Source organism: Sander vitreus, chromosome 17, assembly GCF_031162955.1.
Source record: "Sander vitreus isolate 19-12246 chromosome 17, sanVit1, whole genome shotgun sequence".
Lineage (NCBI taxonomy): Eukaryota > Metazoa > Chordata > Actinopteri > Perciformes > Percidae > Sander > Sander vitreus.
Genome location: NC_135871.1, coordinates 32,530,916 through 32,549,491, shown reverse-complemented (window position 1 = coordinate 32,549,491; position 18,576 = coordinate 32,530,916). Strand labels below are relative to the sequence as shown.

At 43.5% G+C, this 18,576-nt stretch overlaps 2 protein-coding genes and 1 long non-coding RNA gene across 7 annotated transcripts in view; all 3 read left to right on the top strand.

Annotated features, from left to right (window-relative positions):
* Positions 1-6,128, top strand: part of LOC144532097 (filamin-C-like) — a 93,737-nt gene extending 87,609 nt beyond the window's left edge. Inside the window, exons 47-50 of the mRNA XM_078272645.1 lie at positions 75-251; positions 1,248-1,466; positions 4,979-5,188; positions 6,121-6,128. Of these exons, the coding sequence (XP_078128771.1) occupies positions 75-251; positions 1,248-1,466; positions 4,979-5,188; positions 6,121-6,128 (614 nt within the window). The remainder of the gene's footprint in view (positions 1-74; positions 252-1,247; positions 1,467-4,978; positions 5,189-6,120) is intronic.
* A 573-nt stretch (positions 6,129-6,701) lies between these two features.
* On the top strand, positions 6,702-10,631 carry LOC144531969 (uncharacterized). Of its 5 annotated transcripts, none has more exons than XR_013503290.1 (5): positions 6,702-6,844; positions 8,816-9,014; positions 9,849-10,040; positions 10,229-10,402; positions 10,522-10,631. It is a non-coding gene; the product is annotated as an uncharacterized LOC144531969 (long non-coding RNA). The 5 variants fall into 5 exon arrangements; XR_013503291.1 differs by having other exon boundaries at positions 8,825-9,014; positions 10,522-10,630; XR_013503292.1 differs by having other exon boundaries at positions 6,706-6,844; positions 8,913-9,014; positions 10,522-10,624.
* Positions 10,632-10,866: 235 nt separating this feature from the next.
* On the top strand, positions 10,867-16,730 carry LOC144531968 (NLR family CARD domain-containing protein 3-like). The gene is given in 9 exon segments (XM_078272377.1): positions 10,867-10,872; positions 11,461-11,539; positions 11,696-11,903; positions 12,040-13,813; positions 13,904-14,077; positions 14,286-14,459; positions 15,638-15,684; positions 15,808-16,061; positions 16,063-16,730. Coding segments are annotated over 8 exon segments (3,051 nt in total). The 5' UTR covers positions 10,867-10,872; positions 11,461-11,536; the 3' UTR covers positions 16,480-16,730.
* The last annotated feature ends 1,846 nt before the right edge of the window (positions 16,731-18,576 follow it).

Here is an 18,576-nt window from a genome sequence, read left to right as displayed (position 1 = left end):
GGACCCTCTACCACCTGACCTCCCAGGCGTCCTGTAACTGCTAACTAAGCTCTGTGATCCGTGTGTTTGAACAGACAAACACGCTGTCAGGTTCATCCCGAGAGAAAACGGAGTTCATTCTATCGACGTGCGTTTCAACGGCAGCCACGTCCCCGGCAGTCCCTTCAAGATCCGCGTAGGAGAACCGGGACAGGTCGGAGACCCCGGCATGGTGTCTGCCTTCGGACCGGGACTGGAGGGAGGAACCACAGGTAGACGCCAACATTAACCCCTTCATTTCCAAACCCTTAATAATAGGAATGACGTAGGAAGGGCTGCACGATATATCGTTGTTTTTATCGTCATCGTGATATCAAGAAATGAACACGTCGAGGGAGAGAAGTTTCTGTCTGTCTCTGGCTCAAATATCAGCAGAAAACTGTTTTAAAATGTACTGTCATTCTTGTTTTAGTACTGCGTTTTATATTCCATTCAATGTTCAAAGTTGGAAATGATTTCCTTTCATTAGTTTTAAATCCAACACGCAGCAGAACTCTTTAATATCTGATTATTTATCGTTACGTTATATCGTTATCGCATATTTGCCTGTATGCTTTTTTCAGTTTTTTGACCTTTTGACCACATTATTATTTGTCTTTTTTCAGCTTTTTATCGTATTTTTTCTATGTTTTTGTCATTTAGTTCGATTCTACTGTCTTTTTTTGATGTTTTTGTAGTTATTTTAACATTTTTGATGCTTTTTTCAACATTTTCATATTTTGTTTCAGCATTTTTGTTTACTTGGACGTTTTTTCAACGTTATTTTTTAACATATTTTCACCTTTGTTATTGTTTTTGACTTCCTCATATCGTGCAGCCCTAGAAGTGGGTTTTAATCTGTGTTTGTGGCGTCTGTGTGTGTGTGTGTGTGTGTGTGTGTTTGCGGCGTGTGTGTGTGTGTATGTGCCTGCGTGTGTGTGTGTGTGCCTGCGTGTGTGTGTGTGTGTGTGTGTGTGTGTGTGTGTGTGTGTGTGTGTGTGTGTGTGTGTGTGTGTGTGTGTGTGTGTGTGTGTGTGTGTGTGTGTGTGTGTGTGTGTGTGTGTGTGTGTGTGTGTGTTTGCGGCGTGTGTGTGTGTGTATGTGTGTGTGTGTGTGTGTGTGTGTGTGTGTGTGTGTGTGTGTGTGTGTGTGTGTGTGTGCCTGCGTGTGTGTGTGTGTGTGTGCGTGTGTGTGCGCGTGTGTGTGTGTGTGTGTGTGTCGGCCTCCAGGTGTGGCGTCTGAGTTTGTTGTGAACACGTGTAACGCCGGATCCGGAGCTCTGTCTGTCACCATCGACGGGCCGTCCAAGGTGAAGATGGACTGCCAGGAGTGTCCCGAAGGATACACGGTCTCCTACACCCCCATGGCCCCCGGCAGCTACCTGATCTCCATCAAGTACGGCGGACCGCAGCACATCGTAGGAAGCCCCTTCAAGGCCAAGGTGTCAGGTGGGTCGGAGTTATTAAGTCTGTCAGCCAGTATTTTAAAGTCAAATACATAGGCGCCGATACCATGCGTGCTCGGGAAAATACTGAGCCCCCCGTGTGCCAGGCCACCAGTGGGCTCCATTCATTTAAAATAAAACATGAGTGCTGAGTGGAGCGTCTGTCATCGTCTGATTGGTTGTGTGGCTGTCAGTCCCCTGCTCCACATCCTACCCACCAATCACAGCGTCTCTCAGATGTAAACGCCTCAACATTTGGTAGCTTTGTGGCCTGTTTTTACTGTTATCTATCTGGTAGTGGAGATATAAACTGACAATAAATTGTCCCAGAAATTATTGCAATAAACGATAATATTGTCTTTCTGAGGGAATTTTCATCTAATATAATGATAATGACATAATAATGCAGGTACACCTATTCAAATATATCAATACACTTTTATTTCTAAAGAGTATTTAACACTGGAACTGGAAGACATTTTAAATATCTACAATAAATGAACAAAACAACCAAAAACTATAAATAAAATGGATGAAAACAAACAAGCATGCAAATAGAAATTAGCAGTGGAGATATAAACGTAGTAGTGGAGATATAAACGTAGTATGGAGATATAAACGTAGTAGTGGAGATATAAACGTAGTAGTGGAGATATAAACGTAGTAGCAGTGGAGATATAAACGTAGTAGCAGTGGAGATATAAACGTAGTAGTGGAGATATAAACGTAGTAGTGGAGATATAAACGTAGTAGTGGAGATATAAACGTAGTAGTAGTGGAGATATAAACGTAGTAGTAGTGGAGATATAAACGTAGTAGTGGAGATATAAACGTAGTAGTGGAGATATAAACGTAGTAGTGGAGATATAAACGTAGTAGCAGTGGAGATATAAACGTAGCAGTGGAGATATAAACGTAGTAGCAGTGGAGATATAAACGTAGTAGTGGAGATATAAACGTAGTAGTAGTGGAGATATAAACGTAGTAGCAGTGGAGATATAAACGTAGTAGTAGTGGAGATATAAACGTAGCAGTGGAGATATAAACGTAGTAGTAGTGGAGATATAAACGTAGCAGTGGAGATATAAACGTAGCAGTGGAGATATAAACGGAGTAGTGGAGATATAAACGTAGTAGTGGAGGTATAAATGTAGTAGCAGTGGAGATATAAACGTAGTAGTGGAGGTATAAATGTAGTAGCAGTGGAGATATAAACGTAGTAGTGGAGATATAAACGTGTAGTAGTGGAGATATAAAGCGTAGTAGTGGAGATATAAAGCGTAGTAGTAGTGGAGATATAAACGTAGTAGTGGAGATATAAGCGTGGTAGTGGAGATATAAACGTAGTAGTGGAGATATAAAGCGTAGTAGTGGAGATATAAACGTAGTAGTGGAGATATAAACGTAGTAGTGGAGATATAAAGCGTGGTAGTAGTGGAGATATAAACGTAGTAGTAGTGAGATATAAACGTAGTAGTAGTGGAGATATAAACGTAGTAGTGGAGATATAAACGTGAGTAGTGGAGATATAAACGTAGTAGTAGTGGAGATATAAAGCGTAGTAGTGGAGATATAAGCGTGAGTAGTGGAGATATAAACGTAGTAGTAGTGGAGATATAAACGTAGTAGTAGTGGAGATATAAACGTAGTAGTAGTGGAGATATAAACGTAGTAGTGGAGATATAAACGTAGTAGTGGAGATATAAACATAGTAGTGGAGATATAAACGTAGTAGTGGAGATATAAACGTAGTAGCAGTGGAGATATAAACGTAGTAGTGGAGATATAAACGTAGTAGCGGAGATATAAACGTAGTAGTGGAGATATAAACGTAGTAGCAGTGGAGATATAAACGTAGTAGTGGAGATATAAACGTAGTAGTAGAGATATAAACGTAGTAGTAGTGGAGATATAAACGTAGTAGCAGTGGAGATATAAACGTAGTAGTGGAGATATAAATGTAGTAGTAGTGGAGATATAAACTTAGTAGTGGAGATATAAACGTAGTAGCAGTGGAGATATAAACGTAGTAGAAGTGGAGATATAAACGTAGTAGTGGAGATATAAACATAGTAGTGGAGATATAAACATAGTAGTGGAGATATAAACGGAGTAGTGGAGATATAAACGTAGTAGTAGTGGAGATATAAACGTAGTAGTGGAGATATAAACGTAGTAGTAGTGGAGATATAAACGTAGTAGTGGAGATATAAACGTAGTAGTGGAGATATAAACGTAGTAGTGGAGATATAAACGTAGTAGTAGTGGAGATATAAACGTAGTAGTAGTGGAGATATAAACGTAGTAGTGGAGATATAAACGTAGTAGTGGAGATATAAACGTAGTAGTGGAGATATAAACGTAGTAGTAGTGGAGATATAAACGTAGCAGTGGAGATATAAACGTAGTAGTAGTGGAGATATAAACGTAGTAGTAGTGGAGATATAAACGTAGTAGTGGAGATATAAACGTAGTAGTAGTGGAGATATAAACGTAGTAGTAGTGGAGATATAAACGTAGTAGTAGTGGAGATATAAACGTAGTAGTGGAGATATAAACGTAGTAGTGGAGATATAAACGTAGTAGTGGAGATATAAACGTAGTAGTAGTGGAGATATAAACGTAGTAGTGAGATATAAACGAGTAGTAGTGAGATATAAACGTAGTAGTGAGATATAAACGTAGTAGTAGTGGAGATATAAACGTAGTAGTGGAGATATAAACGTAGTAGTGGAGATATAAACGTAGTAGTAGTGGAGATATAAACGTAGTAGTGGAGATATAAACGTAGTAGTAGTGGAGATATAAACGAGCAATGGAGATATAAACGAGTAGTAGTGAGATATAAACGTAGTAGTAGTGGAGATATAAACGTAGTAGTAGTGGAGATATAAACGTAGTAGTAGTGGAGATATAAACGTAGTAGTAGTGGAGATATAAACGTAGTAGTAGTGGAGATATAAACGTAGTAGTAGTGGAGATATAAACGTAGTAGTGGAGATATAAACGTAGTAGTAGTGGAGATATAAACGTAGCAGTGGAGATATAAACGTAGTAGTGGGAGATATAAACGTAGTAGTATTGGAGATATAAACGTAGTAGTGGAGATATAAACGTAGTAGTAGTGGAGATATAAACGTAGTAGTGGAGATATAAACGTAGTAGTGGAGATATAAACGTAGTAGTGGAGATATAAACGTAGTAGTAGTGGAGATATAAACGTAGTAGTGGAGATATAAACGTAGTAGTGGAGATATAAACGTAGTAGTGGAGATATAAACGTAGTAGTGGAGATATAAACGTAGTAGTGGAGATATAAACGTAGTAGTGGAGATATAAACGTAGTAGTGGAGATATAAACGTAGTAGTGGAGATATAAACGTAGTAGTGGAGATATAAACGTAGTAGTGGAGATATAAACGTAGTAGTGGAGATATAAACGTAGTAGTGGAGATATAAGGGATGAGTGGCGTTCCTTGTAGATCAGCTGATGTTTTTCTTTGAATGCGTTTGCAGGACCTCGTCTGTCCAGCGGCCACAGTCTGCACGAGACATCGTCTGTTGTCGTGGAGACCGTCTCCAAGGCAACGGCGATGGGAGGAGGAGCCTTCGCCTCCTTACCCAGGTTCTCGTCGGACGCCAGCAGCGTCGTGTCCAGAGGCGCCGGCCTGTCCAAGGCCTTCGTGGGTCAGAAGAACACGTTCACCGTGGACTGCAGCAAAGCAGGTCAGCAACATACACACACAGACACACACACACACACACACACAGAGACACACACACACACACAATACAACACAGTACAACACAACACAACACAATACAACACAATAAAATACAACACAATACAACACAACACAACACAACACAATACAACACAACACAATACAACACAACACAATACAACACAATACAACACAATACAACACAATACAACACAACACAATACAACACAATACAACACAACACAATACAACACAATACAACACAATACAATACAATACAACACAATACAACACAATACAACACAACACAATACAACACAATACAACACAACACAACACAATACAACACAACACAATACAACACAACACAATACAACACAATACAACACAATACAACACAATACAACACAATACAACACAACACAATACAACACAATACAACACAATACAACACAATACAATACAACAACACTCAAAGCAGAATTTTGGCAGATTTGCTGACTTTAAGACCCAGAAATTCCCCAGAAGAAGCAGAGATTTTATATTCAGGCTGTGAAACAGGTTGGTCTCTCTCCCCTCTATCTCTCCCCCCCCTCTCTCTAATATCTCTCCCTCTCTCTCCCCCCCTCTAATATCTCTCCCTCTCTCTCCCCCCCTCTCTAATATCTCTCCCTCTCTCTCTCTCTAATATCTCTCCCCCCTCTCTCTATATATATATATAGACCGAACTACGGAAGCCTATTGGTGCCATACCAGAAAAAGAAAAACGTATCAGTGTCACTTTATTATTATTGTTATTACTGTGACAGACTTTGTTAATTCTTTAGGTTAATGTGTTCATGTTAACGTTAAATGTTAAGAAGAGTATCACTGTTTAGAGGCAGTGGGCCAGATTAGCGATGTTGAGTAAACTCTGAGATTTCCTCCTGTCAGTGAAGTAAACGTGAGTTTAGATGCTGTGAAGCCTGTCTACATGTCATCTTCCTATGAGAGCGAGATTACACATCTGTAGTTGGCTGAGAGCTAACTACAGATGGGCTGTTGTTATCAGAGCTGTTTCTTCTTATAGGTGGACTTTGCAGATGCATAGGGCCCCCGCAGCCACTAGGGGGCCCCCAAGCTTCAAGTTCATAGGGTTAGGGTTAGGGACTTAAATTTTGATGAATGGTTGGAAGAGGATGAGAAGTGAATCATTCGATGAAACAACATTTTTACACTCTGGAGTTAACTGTTACTGGAATAGTTTGGATCACATCAGCTGTTTGGATCACATCAGCTGTTTGAATCACATCAGCTGTTTGGATCACATCAGCTGTTTGAATCACATCAGCTGTTTGGATCACATCAGCTGTTTGGATCACATCAGCTGTTTGGATCACATCAGCTGTTTGGATCACATCAGCTGTGACCCTAGAACAAACACTGACAGGACAGAAAAGTGAGATTGATTCTCAGTCTTAGCTTTATTAGTCTAAATGTCATTTTATTGTGAAAATCTGCTCCTGTTGCAGCCCTTCCTGCCTGCTTCTTGACAGGTGGAGCTGGGACTCATTCCAGGGAACAGCTCACCTGTGTCAGAGGTTTCTCTCCAGGTGGAGAGTGACCCTCTTCTTCATCAACTCTTCTTCATCAACTCTTTGGACTGTTTGAAGAAACTGTAAGTTGCTGTTTGATACTTTAACATCACGTTAGTCTTTGGTCTCTTCAGGGTTAGTTTCTGGCTCTGTAATATTAAATATAATGTTTCTACTTCACTTCTTATTTCCTGAGAAAGTTTGGACGACTCTTGTGTTAAAGATAAATCTCCATGTTGGTGATTCAAGTGAGACACAACACAACGCTAATGTTTCTGCTAAAAGGTTGAATGTGGCTTTATTGACTGATGGGGAAGATATTGATAAGAGTTGTGATTTATGCATCTACAGTGTCGGCTATTTTTTTGCCATATAAGACGGGTCAGGTGAGACTACTGTCCCCCTCGACGGCCATGTATAAGACGGGTCAGGTGAGACTACTGTCCCCCTCGACGGCCACGTGTAAGACGGGTCAGGTGAGACTAATGTCCCCCTCGACGGCCGTGTATAAGACGGGTCAGGTGAGACTACTGTCCTCCTCGACGGCCATCACCTGACCTCCTCGACGGCCATGTATAAGACGGGTCAGGTGAGACTAATGTCCCCCTCGACGGCCATGTATAAGACGGGTCAGGTGAGACTACTGACCCCCTCGACGGCCATGTATAAGACGGGTCAGGTGAGACTACTGTCCCCCTCGACGGCCATGTATAAGACGGGTCAGGTGAGACTACTGTCCCCCTCGACGGCCATCACCTGACCCCCTCGACGGCCATGTATAAGACGGGTCAGGTGAGACTACTGTCCCCCTCGACGGCCATCACCTGACCCCCTCGACGGCCATGTATAAGACGGGTCAGGTGAGACTACTGTCCCCCTCGACGGCCATGTATAAGACGGGTCAGGTGAGACTACTGTCCCCCTCGACGGCCATGTATAAGACGGGTCAGGTGAAACTACTGTCCCCCTCGACGGCCATCACTTGACCCCCTCGACGGCCATGTATAAGACGGGTCAGGTTAAACTACTGTCCCCCTCGACGGCCATGTATAAGACGGGTCAGGTTAAACTACTGTCCCCCTCGACGGCCATGTATAAGACGGGTCAGGTGAGACTACTGTCCCCCTCGACGGCCACGTGTAAGACGTGTCAGGTGAGACTACTGTCCCCCTCGACGGCCATGTATAAGACGGGTCAGGTGAAACTAATGTCCCCCTCGACGGCCATGTATAAGACGGGTCAGGTGAGACTAATGTCCCCCTCGACGGCCATGTATAAGACGTGTCAGGTGAGACTACTGTCCCCCTCAACGGCCACGTATAAGACGGGTCAGGTGAGACTACTGTCCCCCTCGATGGCCATGTATAAGATGGGTCAGAACATGCCAACCGTAGTACGTCTTTAAGACCCGAGTCCTCTACGATGATTTCTGTATCCTACTCCGTAACAACAGACTACCTGGACGTCTTTTCCTCGTCTCTCTCCACACCGCTGTCTTCAGACTTTTGTGTTTTTACCCGTTAGACGGGAACGCGACAGCGGAGCGTTTTTAAGATTTCCACTCTGGATGGTGGTTTCACTTTTTTGCGTTTTTAATCCCCAAAAATGCCGTCGCTGTATAAATGAAAGGCACGTCCGATAAAATATTTTTCACTTGCAAGCGTCATCGTGTAAACAGGGCCTAAGACTATTATTATGGAGGATTGTACAATAATAATTATTGGTTGGTGGTGGAGGATGGGTCAAACACAGGACTTTCATCCAGGAGACCGGGGTTCGTGTCCCACATGTCAAGTTTCCTAAAGTCACTTTCTTCTTTTCCTAAACCCAAACTTCCCATTCTTCTCACATGTCACGGAACTGTAAGCAAACCCGTGACCTTTTCAATGACATAAGGGCCGTGTTCATTTCACGGAATTCTGTGAGATCAGGTTGACGTGTGTGTGTGTGTGTGTGTGTGTGTGTGTGTGTGTGTGTGTGTGTGTGTTTATGACTTTGGGTTAGTCTGATTGTTTATTTTGGTATTTGTCTGCTCCACTGATCTATATTGACAGTGGTCAGAGTGTTTCTGGTTCTACAGGATTCTTTCTGTCTCCTCCTCCTCCTCCTCCTCCTGATGAAGCTGAAATAGGTTTGTTGTTTTGCTGTCAGAGACAAAAGTTTCAGTCGACACACACGATAAGATGTCTCGGTGTCCCAGAGGTCTTCCAGGTCCAGCTGCAGCGTGAGAAACCCTCCAATCAGAGCAGTCAAGTATGTAAGTCTTTCACTTTTTCAATTTCATACTGTGTTGTGTTCAGGGACCAGAGAGTCTGTCTGTTTTCTCTCCACGTTAGTTATCTGCTCAGCCAGCTGCTGTAACTTCACACTTTACTATTAGTACTTTTACTGCAGTAACATGTCTCTATACTTGCTTTAATCACAATAATCATCTTCTATTGATACATCTCTGCACCTGCATGGCGGAAGCTAGTTTGATACGTTAACATCACGTTAGTCTTTGGTCTCTTCAGGGTTAGTTTCTGGCTCTGTGATGTTAAATATAATGTTTCTACTTCACTACTACAGAGGAGGTTTGAAATACTTTGCCAGGTGTCTGTCTGTCCCAACCGTGAGGCTGCAGTCAGGAAGCTTTACAGCTGTGTAGCTGAGGTCTAAATGAAGGCTGAGTTTGAAGATGGGTGGGGTCCGAGCCTTTCTCCTGTTTAGGAAACAAACCGTCGTCTCCACCAGCGTAAAGTCAGACACAACAGGACTCTACTGTTTCCTCTGGAACCTTTCAGAATAAAATGTAGTGACCTAAATGCCTCTGTTACTGTTGTAGTGATGTGTGGAGGAGGATGCACAGGACAGAACGGTGAGATTGATTGTCATAATGGACTCTTGTCTCCATTAGAGGACAGAAAGATGACATTAGTCCTGGAGTCTTTCCAATGTCCCTGTTCTCCCAGAAAGATAATGAATGACAGAGAGCAGAAATCATTCAGTGAAGAGCTTCAGACTTTATTTTCTGCTTGATGGCTTCTAGTTTCTCCAGCAGCTTCTGTTTCTGGAGATTAAAACGTGGTCTTCCTCTCTTTCTAACAGGACCCATCAGAGACCAGACCCTGCTGAACCTGAACCTGAACCCAGCTGTGTCTTTCACGAATCACTAGTCCATGGAGACACCGCTACTTTGAAAAAAAGGCAACCAGTAAGGGACAGGTCAATTAAAATGGATGAGAGGAAAAGACAGAAGGAAAGGGAGGAACATGTTGAACTAAAGAGACAAAGACTGAGGTGAGTTGTTCTGAAACCTCCAACAAACTACTACTATTACTACTACAAAGTAGTGTTGTGTTAGTAAACCAGAGAATGTTTTACTCCCATCCAGGAATGCTGTGTGGACCAGCCAGACCTTCCTCTGCAGCTCTGTGGAAGAAGGTCTGGCTATAAGAGACTACTCAATAAATGTGTTTTACTATCAGGACCCATCAGAGACCAGACCCTGCTGAACCTGAACCTGAACCTGAACCTGAACCTGAACCTGAACTTGAACCTGAACCTGATCCTGATCCTGAACCTGAACCCAGCTGTGTGTCCTTTAAGAGCGACCAGTCGAAGGCGTATTTCTTTGATTTTAAACATGTTTCTGACAAAAAGTAAGTCGTTATTAGCATTCAGTTAATAATTATGCATATAGCCAGTTGTATTATTATATTTGGTGTAAGTTTCAGTTCTTATCAGTAATATTCAATGCTGCTTCCTCTTTTTTCTTTAGACTATCTGCTGATGGAAGGTAAGAATTAAAACTGACAAACATGACTAATAACTGAAATATAGAACAAAGTTGTCTGTGTTAAAGGATTAAACAGATTTTTCATCTGTTTTTATTCGATATGCACAAAAAGATTCTTTTTTTGAAATACACATTTATCTGTGTTTGTTTCAGGACCCAGCAGAGACCAGAGTCTACTGAAGCTGGACCTGGACCTGGACCTGAACCTGGACCTGAACCTGGACCTGGACCTGAACCTGGACCTGGACCTGGACCCAGCTGTTTGTCCTTTAAGAGCGACCTGTCAAAGGCGGGTGTGATTAATTTTAAACAGAGACATCCATCTGACAGAAAGTAAGTTATTATTACCATATAATGAGATTCATAGATGTAGTATTTTAGAAGTATTTCACATAGGCATCACTTCCGTCAGACACTAGATCGTATTAAGTTGCTGTGAGCTGTAAATTCACCTCTTCTTCTTATTTGGTATTTAGGCCTTTATTAGTGACAGCTTAGACATGAAAGATGGGGGGGGGGGTGACATGTAGGAAAGTGTCGCAGGTCAGAATCAAACCCACGACCTCTGTGTCGAGGGCTGAGCCTCTATATATGATGGCTCTACCACTAGGCCACCCAGGCACCCATATATTCACCATTTCTAAACACACAGCAGAACATGACGTCATCTGGGAGCTGACCGGGCAAAGAGAGCAGTCTTCCTCACTCAGACCAGTCTGCTGCTTCAGGAGTCCTTTAGGCCAACCTTGTTGTAGCCCTCGTTTACTTCTGAGTTCTTTCTGTTGATCCACACTTTAATGTCAGGGGAAACCATCTGATTCAATGTTGTAATCAACACTTTAAGTCACAGGACCGTTACCTTGTGTGTGTCTCTGTGTGGACACACATGATGTGAGCTAATTCTTCCTGATTCCTCCACAGAGTGGACCAGGAGAGCTCAGAGGTTCCCAGTGGTCAGTCTGCCCAGCAGCATCAAACACACCTGGACTCCATATTTATGGTCTGTACATGTACAAAAAGTACTTTTACATCTTTCACAGTCATCTCCATGCTGCACTTTTCAGACCAGTGGATTGTCAGTCTGTCCAACATGGATCTGATGTTTGCTTCCATGATTTCAGTTTGATTGTGTCATTCATATAATCTTCTGTTCCAGCTGCTGGAGGAGAACATCGTCACTTTTGTGAAGAACGAGCTGAAGAAGATCCAGAAGGTTCTGAGTCCAGATTACCCAGAATGCTCAGAGAGTCAGAGGGATGATGAGGATGAAGAGCAGAAGAGGAGCAGAGAGGCATTTCTGAAGATCACACTGCACTTCCTGAGGAGAATGAAGCAGGACGAGCTGGTTAACCGTCTGCAGAGCAGTAAGAGGATTTCTCTAAAGATTTAACTTACTGGACTAATGGGACGTTTAGTAATGTCTCCAGAGAAGGGTCAAAATATGTTGCTGTATTCATTAGAAAATTACTTAATGAGCTTTTTTGTTATGTATTCATTCAGGAAGTCCTGCTGAAGTTTGTAAACGTAAACTCAAATCTAACCTAAACAAGAAGTTCCAGTGTGTGTTTGAGGGGATCGCTAAAGCAGGAAACCAAACCCGTCTGAATCAGATGTTCACACAGATCTACATCACAGAGGGAGGGACTGCAGAGATCAATGATGAACATGAAGTCAGACAGATTGAAACAGCATCCAGGAAACCAGACAGTCCAGAAACAATAATCAGACAAGAAGACATCTTTAAAGCCCCACCTGGAAGAGATGAACCAATCAGAACAGTGATGACAAAGGGAGTGGCTGGCATCGGGAAAACAGTCTTAACACAGAAGTTCACTCTGGACTGGGCTGAAGGCAAAGCCAACCAGGACATCCAGTTCACATTTCCATTCACCTTCAGAGAGCTTAATGTGCTGAAAGAGAGAAAGTACAGCTTGGTGGAACTTGTTGATTACTTCTTTAGTGAAACCAAAGAAGCAGGAATCTGCAGGTTTGAAGAGTTCCCGGTTGTGTTCATCTTTGACGGTCTGGATGAGTGCCGACTTCCTCTGGACTTCATCAACACTAAAATCCTGACTGATGTTACAAAGTCCACCTCAGTGGGTGTGCTGCTGACAAACCTCATCAGGGGGAATCTGCTTCCCTCTGCTCGCCTCTGGATAACCACACGACCTGCAGCAGCCGATCAGATCCCTCCTGAGTGTGTTGACATGGTGACAGAGGTCAGAGGGTTTACTGACCCACAGAAGGAGGAGTACTTCAGGAAGAGATTTAGAGATGAGGAGCAGGCCAGCAGAATCATCTCCCACATCAAGACATCACGAAGCATCCACATCATGTGCCACATCCCAGTCTTCTGCTGGATCACTGCTACAGTTCTGGAGGACGTGTTGAAGACCAGAGAGGGAAGAGAGCTGCCCAAGACCCTGACTGAGATGTACATCCACTTCCTGGTGGTTCAGGCCAAAGTGAAGAACATAAAGTATGATGGAGGAGCTGAGACAGATTCACACTGGAGTCCAGAGAGCAGGAAGATGATCGAGTCTCTGGGAAAACTGGCTTTTGAGCAGCTGCAGAAAGGCAACCTGATCTTCTATGAGTCAGACCTGACAGAGTGTGGCATCGATATCAGATCAGCCTCAGTGTACTCAGGAGTGTTCACACAGATCTTTATTGAGGAGAGAGGACTGTACCAGAACCAGGACAAGGTGTTCTGCTTCGTCCATCTGAGTGTTCAGGAGTTTCTGGCTGCTCTTCATGTCCATCTGACATTCACCAACTCTGGAGTCAACCTGCTGTCAGAAGAACAAACAACATCAACACAGTTCTACCAGAGTGCTGTGGACAAGGCCTTACAGAGTCCAAATGGACACCTGGACTTGTTCCTCCGCTTCCTCCTGGGTCTTTCACTTCAGACCAATCAGATTATCCTACGAGGTCTGATGACACAGACAGGAAGTAGCTCACAGACCAATCAGGAAACAGTTGAGTACATCAAAAAGAAGATCAGTGAGAATCTGTCTGTAGAGAGAAGCATCAATCTGTTCCACTGTCTGAATGAACTGAATGATCGATCTCTAGTAGAGGAGATCCAACAGGCCCTGAGTTCAGGACGTCTCTCCACAGATAAACTGTCTCCTGCTCAGTGGTCAGCTCTGGTCGTCATCTTACTGTCATCAGAAGAAGATCTGAACGTGTTTGACCTGAAGAAATACTCTGCTTCAGAGGAGGCTCTTCTGAGGCTGCTGCCAGTGGTCAAAGCCTCCAAAAAAGCTCTGTAAGTGGGATTTATTCATCAATAAATACTCTGATATCTTTCAACAGGAGTTAAATATAATAACTTGTTTCCTTCCTGTTGTCTCTCCAGACTGAGTGGCTGTAACCTGTCAGAGAGAAGCTGTGAAGCTCTGTCCTCAATTCTCAGCTCCCAGTCCTCTAGTCTGAGAGAGCTGGACCTGAGTAACAACAACCTGCAGGATTCAGGAGGGAAGCTGATCTCTGTTGGACTGAAGAGTCCACACTGCACACTGGAGACTCTCAGGTCAGGATTCATTAACCCATTCAACTGATAACCATTTCAAATCTGCCTAAATTTAGTTGATTAACAGTTAACGTGTAGCTTTGTGTCTGTTGATATAAACTTCAGCAGTAGTTTTGGAGTAGTGTTTGGACAACAAACAAACATAAAACAAACACATGGCTCCATGCATTGACAGAGGGTTCTTGTGTGGTGTTCTGTGTATTTGCAGTCTGTCAGGCTGTCTGATCTCAGAGGAAGGCTGTTCTTCTCTGGTCTCAGCTCTGAGCTCCAACCCCTCCCATCTGAGAGAGCTGGACCTGAGCTACAATCATCCAGGAGACTCAGGAGTGAAGCTCCTGTTAGAGGGACTGAAGGATCCTCTCTGGAGACTGGAAACTCTCAGGTACAAACACTGATGAACAAAAAGGAGATATTTGTGTAGGAAGTTTTAAAGGAGAACATCTCCAGGAACTGAAATGATAACTCCCTTTTGTTAAAGGTCCCATGGCATGAAAGTTTCACTTTATGAGGTTTTTTAACATTAATATGAGTTCCCCCAGCCTGCCTATGGTCCCCCAGTGGCTAGAAATGGTGATAGGTGTAAACTGAGCCCTGGGTATCCTGCTCTGCCTTTGAGGAAATGAAAGCTCAGATGGGCCAATCAGGAATCTTCCCTTTATGACGTCATAAGGGGAAAGGTTACCTCCCCTTTCTCTGCTTCGCCCGCCCAGGGAATTTGATTGTATTATTTGTGTTTTTGATTGCTTTGTGGTCACCGTATGAGTAAATATGACCGGTTGTTGTGGGTTTGTTTTGGTTTCTTTGGTAATTCCATTCATTTTGACTATATGTGATGCAGCATCCTGTCATACTGCATGAAAGTGATGCTTCAGTCAGCGTGTGGTCATGTCTCTGCAGTAGTGTATTAGGTGTCTCTAGTTGTTGAGCCTTGTGTTAAATCACATTATTCCACACGGTAATGTCCTAGTGTCATGGTGAGGTTATTCAAAGGTGATGTAACTGCTGTAGGATAGTACTGAAGGCCCAGGTGTAAAATACACGGCCACCACTGCCGTAGGTTAACTGCTGGATGCTCTGGAAGCTGCTATCGCTGAACTCACAGATCTAGCATGTTGTTTGTGTCATATGTGTTTACATGGAGATGAATATTCCAGTTATGGGGATTATCCTGTTTTGATCATATTCAGGGACTAGAGACGGACATCTCCATCCTATAGAACAACAACCTGTAGTTTCAGTAATATTCTCATGACCTGGTCATTATGATATGATCAAGTACGCTAGGAACACTCTCATACACATCAAATAGCCTATTATAAGAACAGCTGATTTCTGGAGCACTAAACGGCTTTAGAGGAGGACGGTTGTTGTGCGTACTATGAAATAAAATCCTGACTTAGACCTCCTCTATCTGGAAAGTGTCCTGAGATAACTTCTCTTATGATTGGACACTTTATAGGAAATTAAAATGAATATAAATGAGTAAATTCCAGCCCTCCATGTGATCAGGATGAAGCTGTGTGAGAGTGATGTAATGCCCCCCCCCCCTCCTCCTTTCAGGGTGGAGCCTGCTGGAGTCAGATGGTTGACACCAGGTCTGAGGAAGTGTAAGTCTGTTTTTAATTTCATTCATCAAACTGTGACATCACTCATTCAACCCTCTGATGTCATCATCAAAGTGCTGATTGGTTAATAACTGCAGCTGTGTTGTGTCTCCTTCTCTCCGTCAGATTCCTGTGAACTCACACTCGACACAAACACAGTGAACAGAAGACTCAAACTGTCTGACAACAACAGGACGGTGACACGTGTGGAGGAGGATCAGCCATATCCTGATCATCCAGAGAGGTTTGACTACTGGTATCAGCTGCTGTGTAGAGATGGTCTGACTGGTCGCTGTTACTGGGAGGTTGAGACGAGAGGAGATGTTTATATATCAGTGAGTTACAGAGGAATCAGGAGGAGAGGAGGCAGTGATGACTGTTGTGTTTGGACGTAATGATCAGTCCTGGAGTCTGATCTGCTCTGATGATGGTTACTCTGTCAGGCACAATAACAGAGTAACATCCATCTTCTCCTTCTCTGTCTCTGGTAGAGTAGCATCCATCTCCTCCTCCTCTGTCTCTAACAGAGAAACACCCATCTCCTCCTCCTCTGTCTCTAACAGAGAAACACCCATCTCCTCCTCCTCTGTCTCTGGTAGAGTAGCAGTGTATGTGGACGTTCCTGCTGGCTCTCTGTCCTTCTACTCAGTCTCCTCTGACTCACTGATCCTCCTCCACACCTTCAACACCACATTCACTCAGCCTCTCTATCCTGGGTTCAGGTTCTGGTCTCCTGGTTCCTCAGTGTCTCTGAGTCCTGTGGAGGTCGGAGAGTCTCCTCCTGTTTCTCACTGCTGATCAGTTGAGTCTGTACAGGATCACACTTACAGAAATATTTCAGCTTATTATTATAAACTAATGAATGAACTTTGTATGAAATAATTCAGAATGATTGAACAGATTCCTCGTGAACATTGTAAACTTCCTCCACTTCCTGTCCTTTAAAGATGGAAGCTGTGATCATGAAACTGTAGAAATGTCGTTGACTTGTGTCATGTTTTGATTTGAGTTCTGTCTCTTTTCACAATAAAAATCAAGTTACTGTGAGAGTTTTTGTGGTCTTTCTTTTTAACTTTTAAAGGACCACGCCGACTTATTGGGACTTTGTCTTATTCCCCCGTCTCCCCCCAGAGTTAGATAAGTCCAGACATACCTCTTCTCATCTCCGTGCGTGTTGTTACTCTGTCTGACACACCCCACCGCTAGCCTAGCTTAGCACAGATCCTGGAGGTAACTGGCTCCATCTAGCCTAGCTTAGCACAGATCCTGGAGGTAACTGGCTCCATCTAGCCTAGCTTAGCACAGATCCTGGAGGTAACCGCCTCCATCTAGCCTAGCTTAGCACAGATCCTGGAGGTAACCGGCTCCATCTAGCCTAGCTTAGCACAGATCCTGGAGGTAACCGCCTCCATCTAGCCTAGCTAGCACTAGATCCTGGAGGTAACCGGCTCCATCTAGCCTAGCTTAGCACAGATCCTGGAGGTAACTGGCTCCATCTAGCCTAGCTTAGCACAGATCCTGGAGGTAACTGGCTCCATCTAGCCTAGCTTAGCACAGATCCTGGAGGTAACTGGCTCCATCTAGCCTAGCTTAGCACAGATCCTGGAGGTAACTGGCTCCATCTAGCCTACTGCTCCCAATAAGTGACAAAATAACGCCAACATGTTCCTGTTTACATGTTGTGATTTGTAGAGTCACAGCGTGTATAAATAACAAGGTCACATGACACACAGCCATCTTCTATATAATGCTCCATTCCAGTTGGTGACGTGATGCTTGTTTGTTGCCAAGCGGCAAAAAAAATAACCATAGGCCAAAACTAAAGAAGAGGAGGAGGAGGCATGATGACTGGTAGTGTCATGGAAACACCTGCTGCAGGCTCTGCTGCCATGGTAAACTGTCAGATCGTCCGTCTGACAGTCTGGGAGGTCGGTGACTCCAGTCTGGTCGGTGTGTTCGTGCCGTCGTCCGTTGGAGGAGCTGTCGGCTTCATGTTGGCCGACCTGACACGTTCAGTCAGAGACGGGACAGTCGGGACTCACCTGGAGACGGGGAGCGGGATGAGCGTGACTAGAGTCTCTCAACATCTGATGAACATCTGTTAAACTGACCTTTGTTGATCTGAAATGAAGACAGATTCAGCAGCTGCACGGCCTGTTTCTCTCTTAACATGTTTCCAGAAACACGTACGGTGAACTATTTTAGGACAATATGAGATGGTATTCTGAACGAGACGCCATGATGGTCGGGGAGCAGCCAGACCCACGTGACGCGTTCGTCCAATCAGCTGCTGGTTTTCATTTTCTGGGAAACAATCCAGATTAGCGCCGCCTGCTGTTATGGAGACGTATTACGTGCAGAGCGTACGCTCATGTCGGCGTCTCCTCGTCGTGTGTTTTGAGGCATTTTTTTGGACCTGTGGGACCCGACTGATCGGTCCGACTGACTCTGTGCTGACGGTCGGCCGTCTGGTTGGCGTGTCAGCACCTTAACAGACGATGACCCCCCCTCCCCCAACAACAGTGGTGATGAAGATAACGTTACACACCTTTGGCCATGAAGTTCATAATGACATTTTTTTACTTTTACTTCTAATACTTAAGTACATTTAATATCAGAACATTACTTTTGATACTGAAGTACAGTAAATATCAAATACTGTAAGACGTTTACTCAAGTAGTAGTCTAAAAGGAGACTTTAACGTCTTCCAAAGTCATTTTCTGGTAACATACTTGTACTTTTACTCAAGTATTGCTTTCAAGTACTTTATACAAGACTGGCTGTAGGTTACTTTGTTGGGTTCAAAAACTTAAAATGTCACTTTAGTTTGTACTCATGTTAACATAGAATAATGTGTACCTTTTACAATAATGCCACAAAAACAATGTCTAACA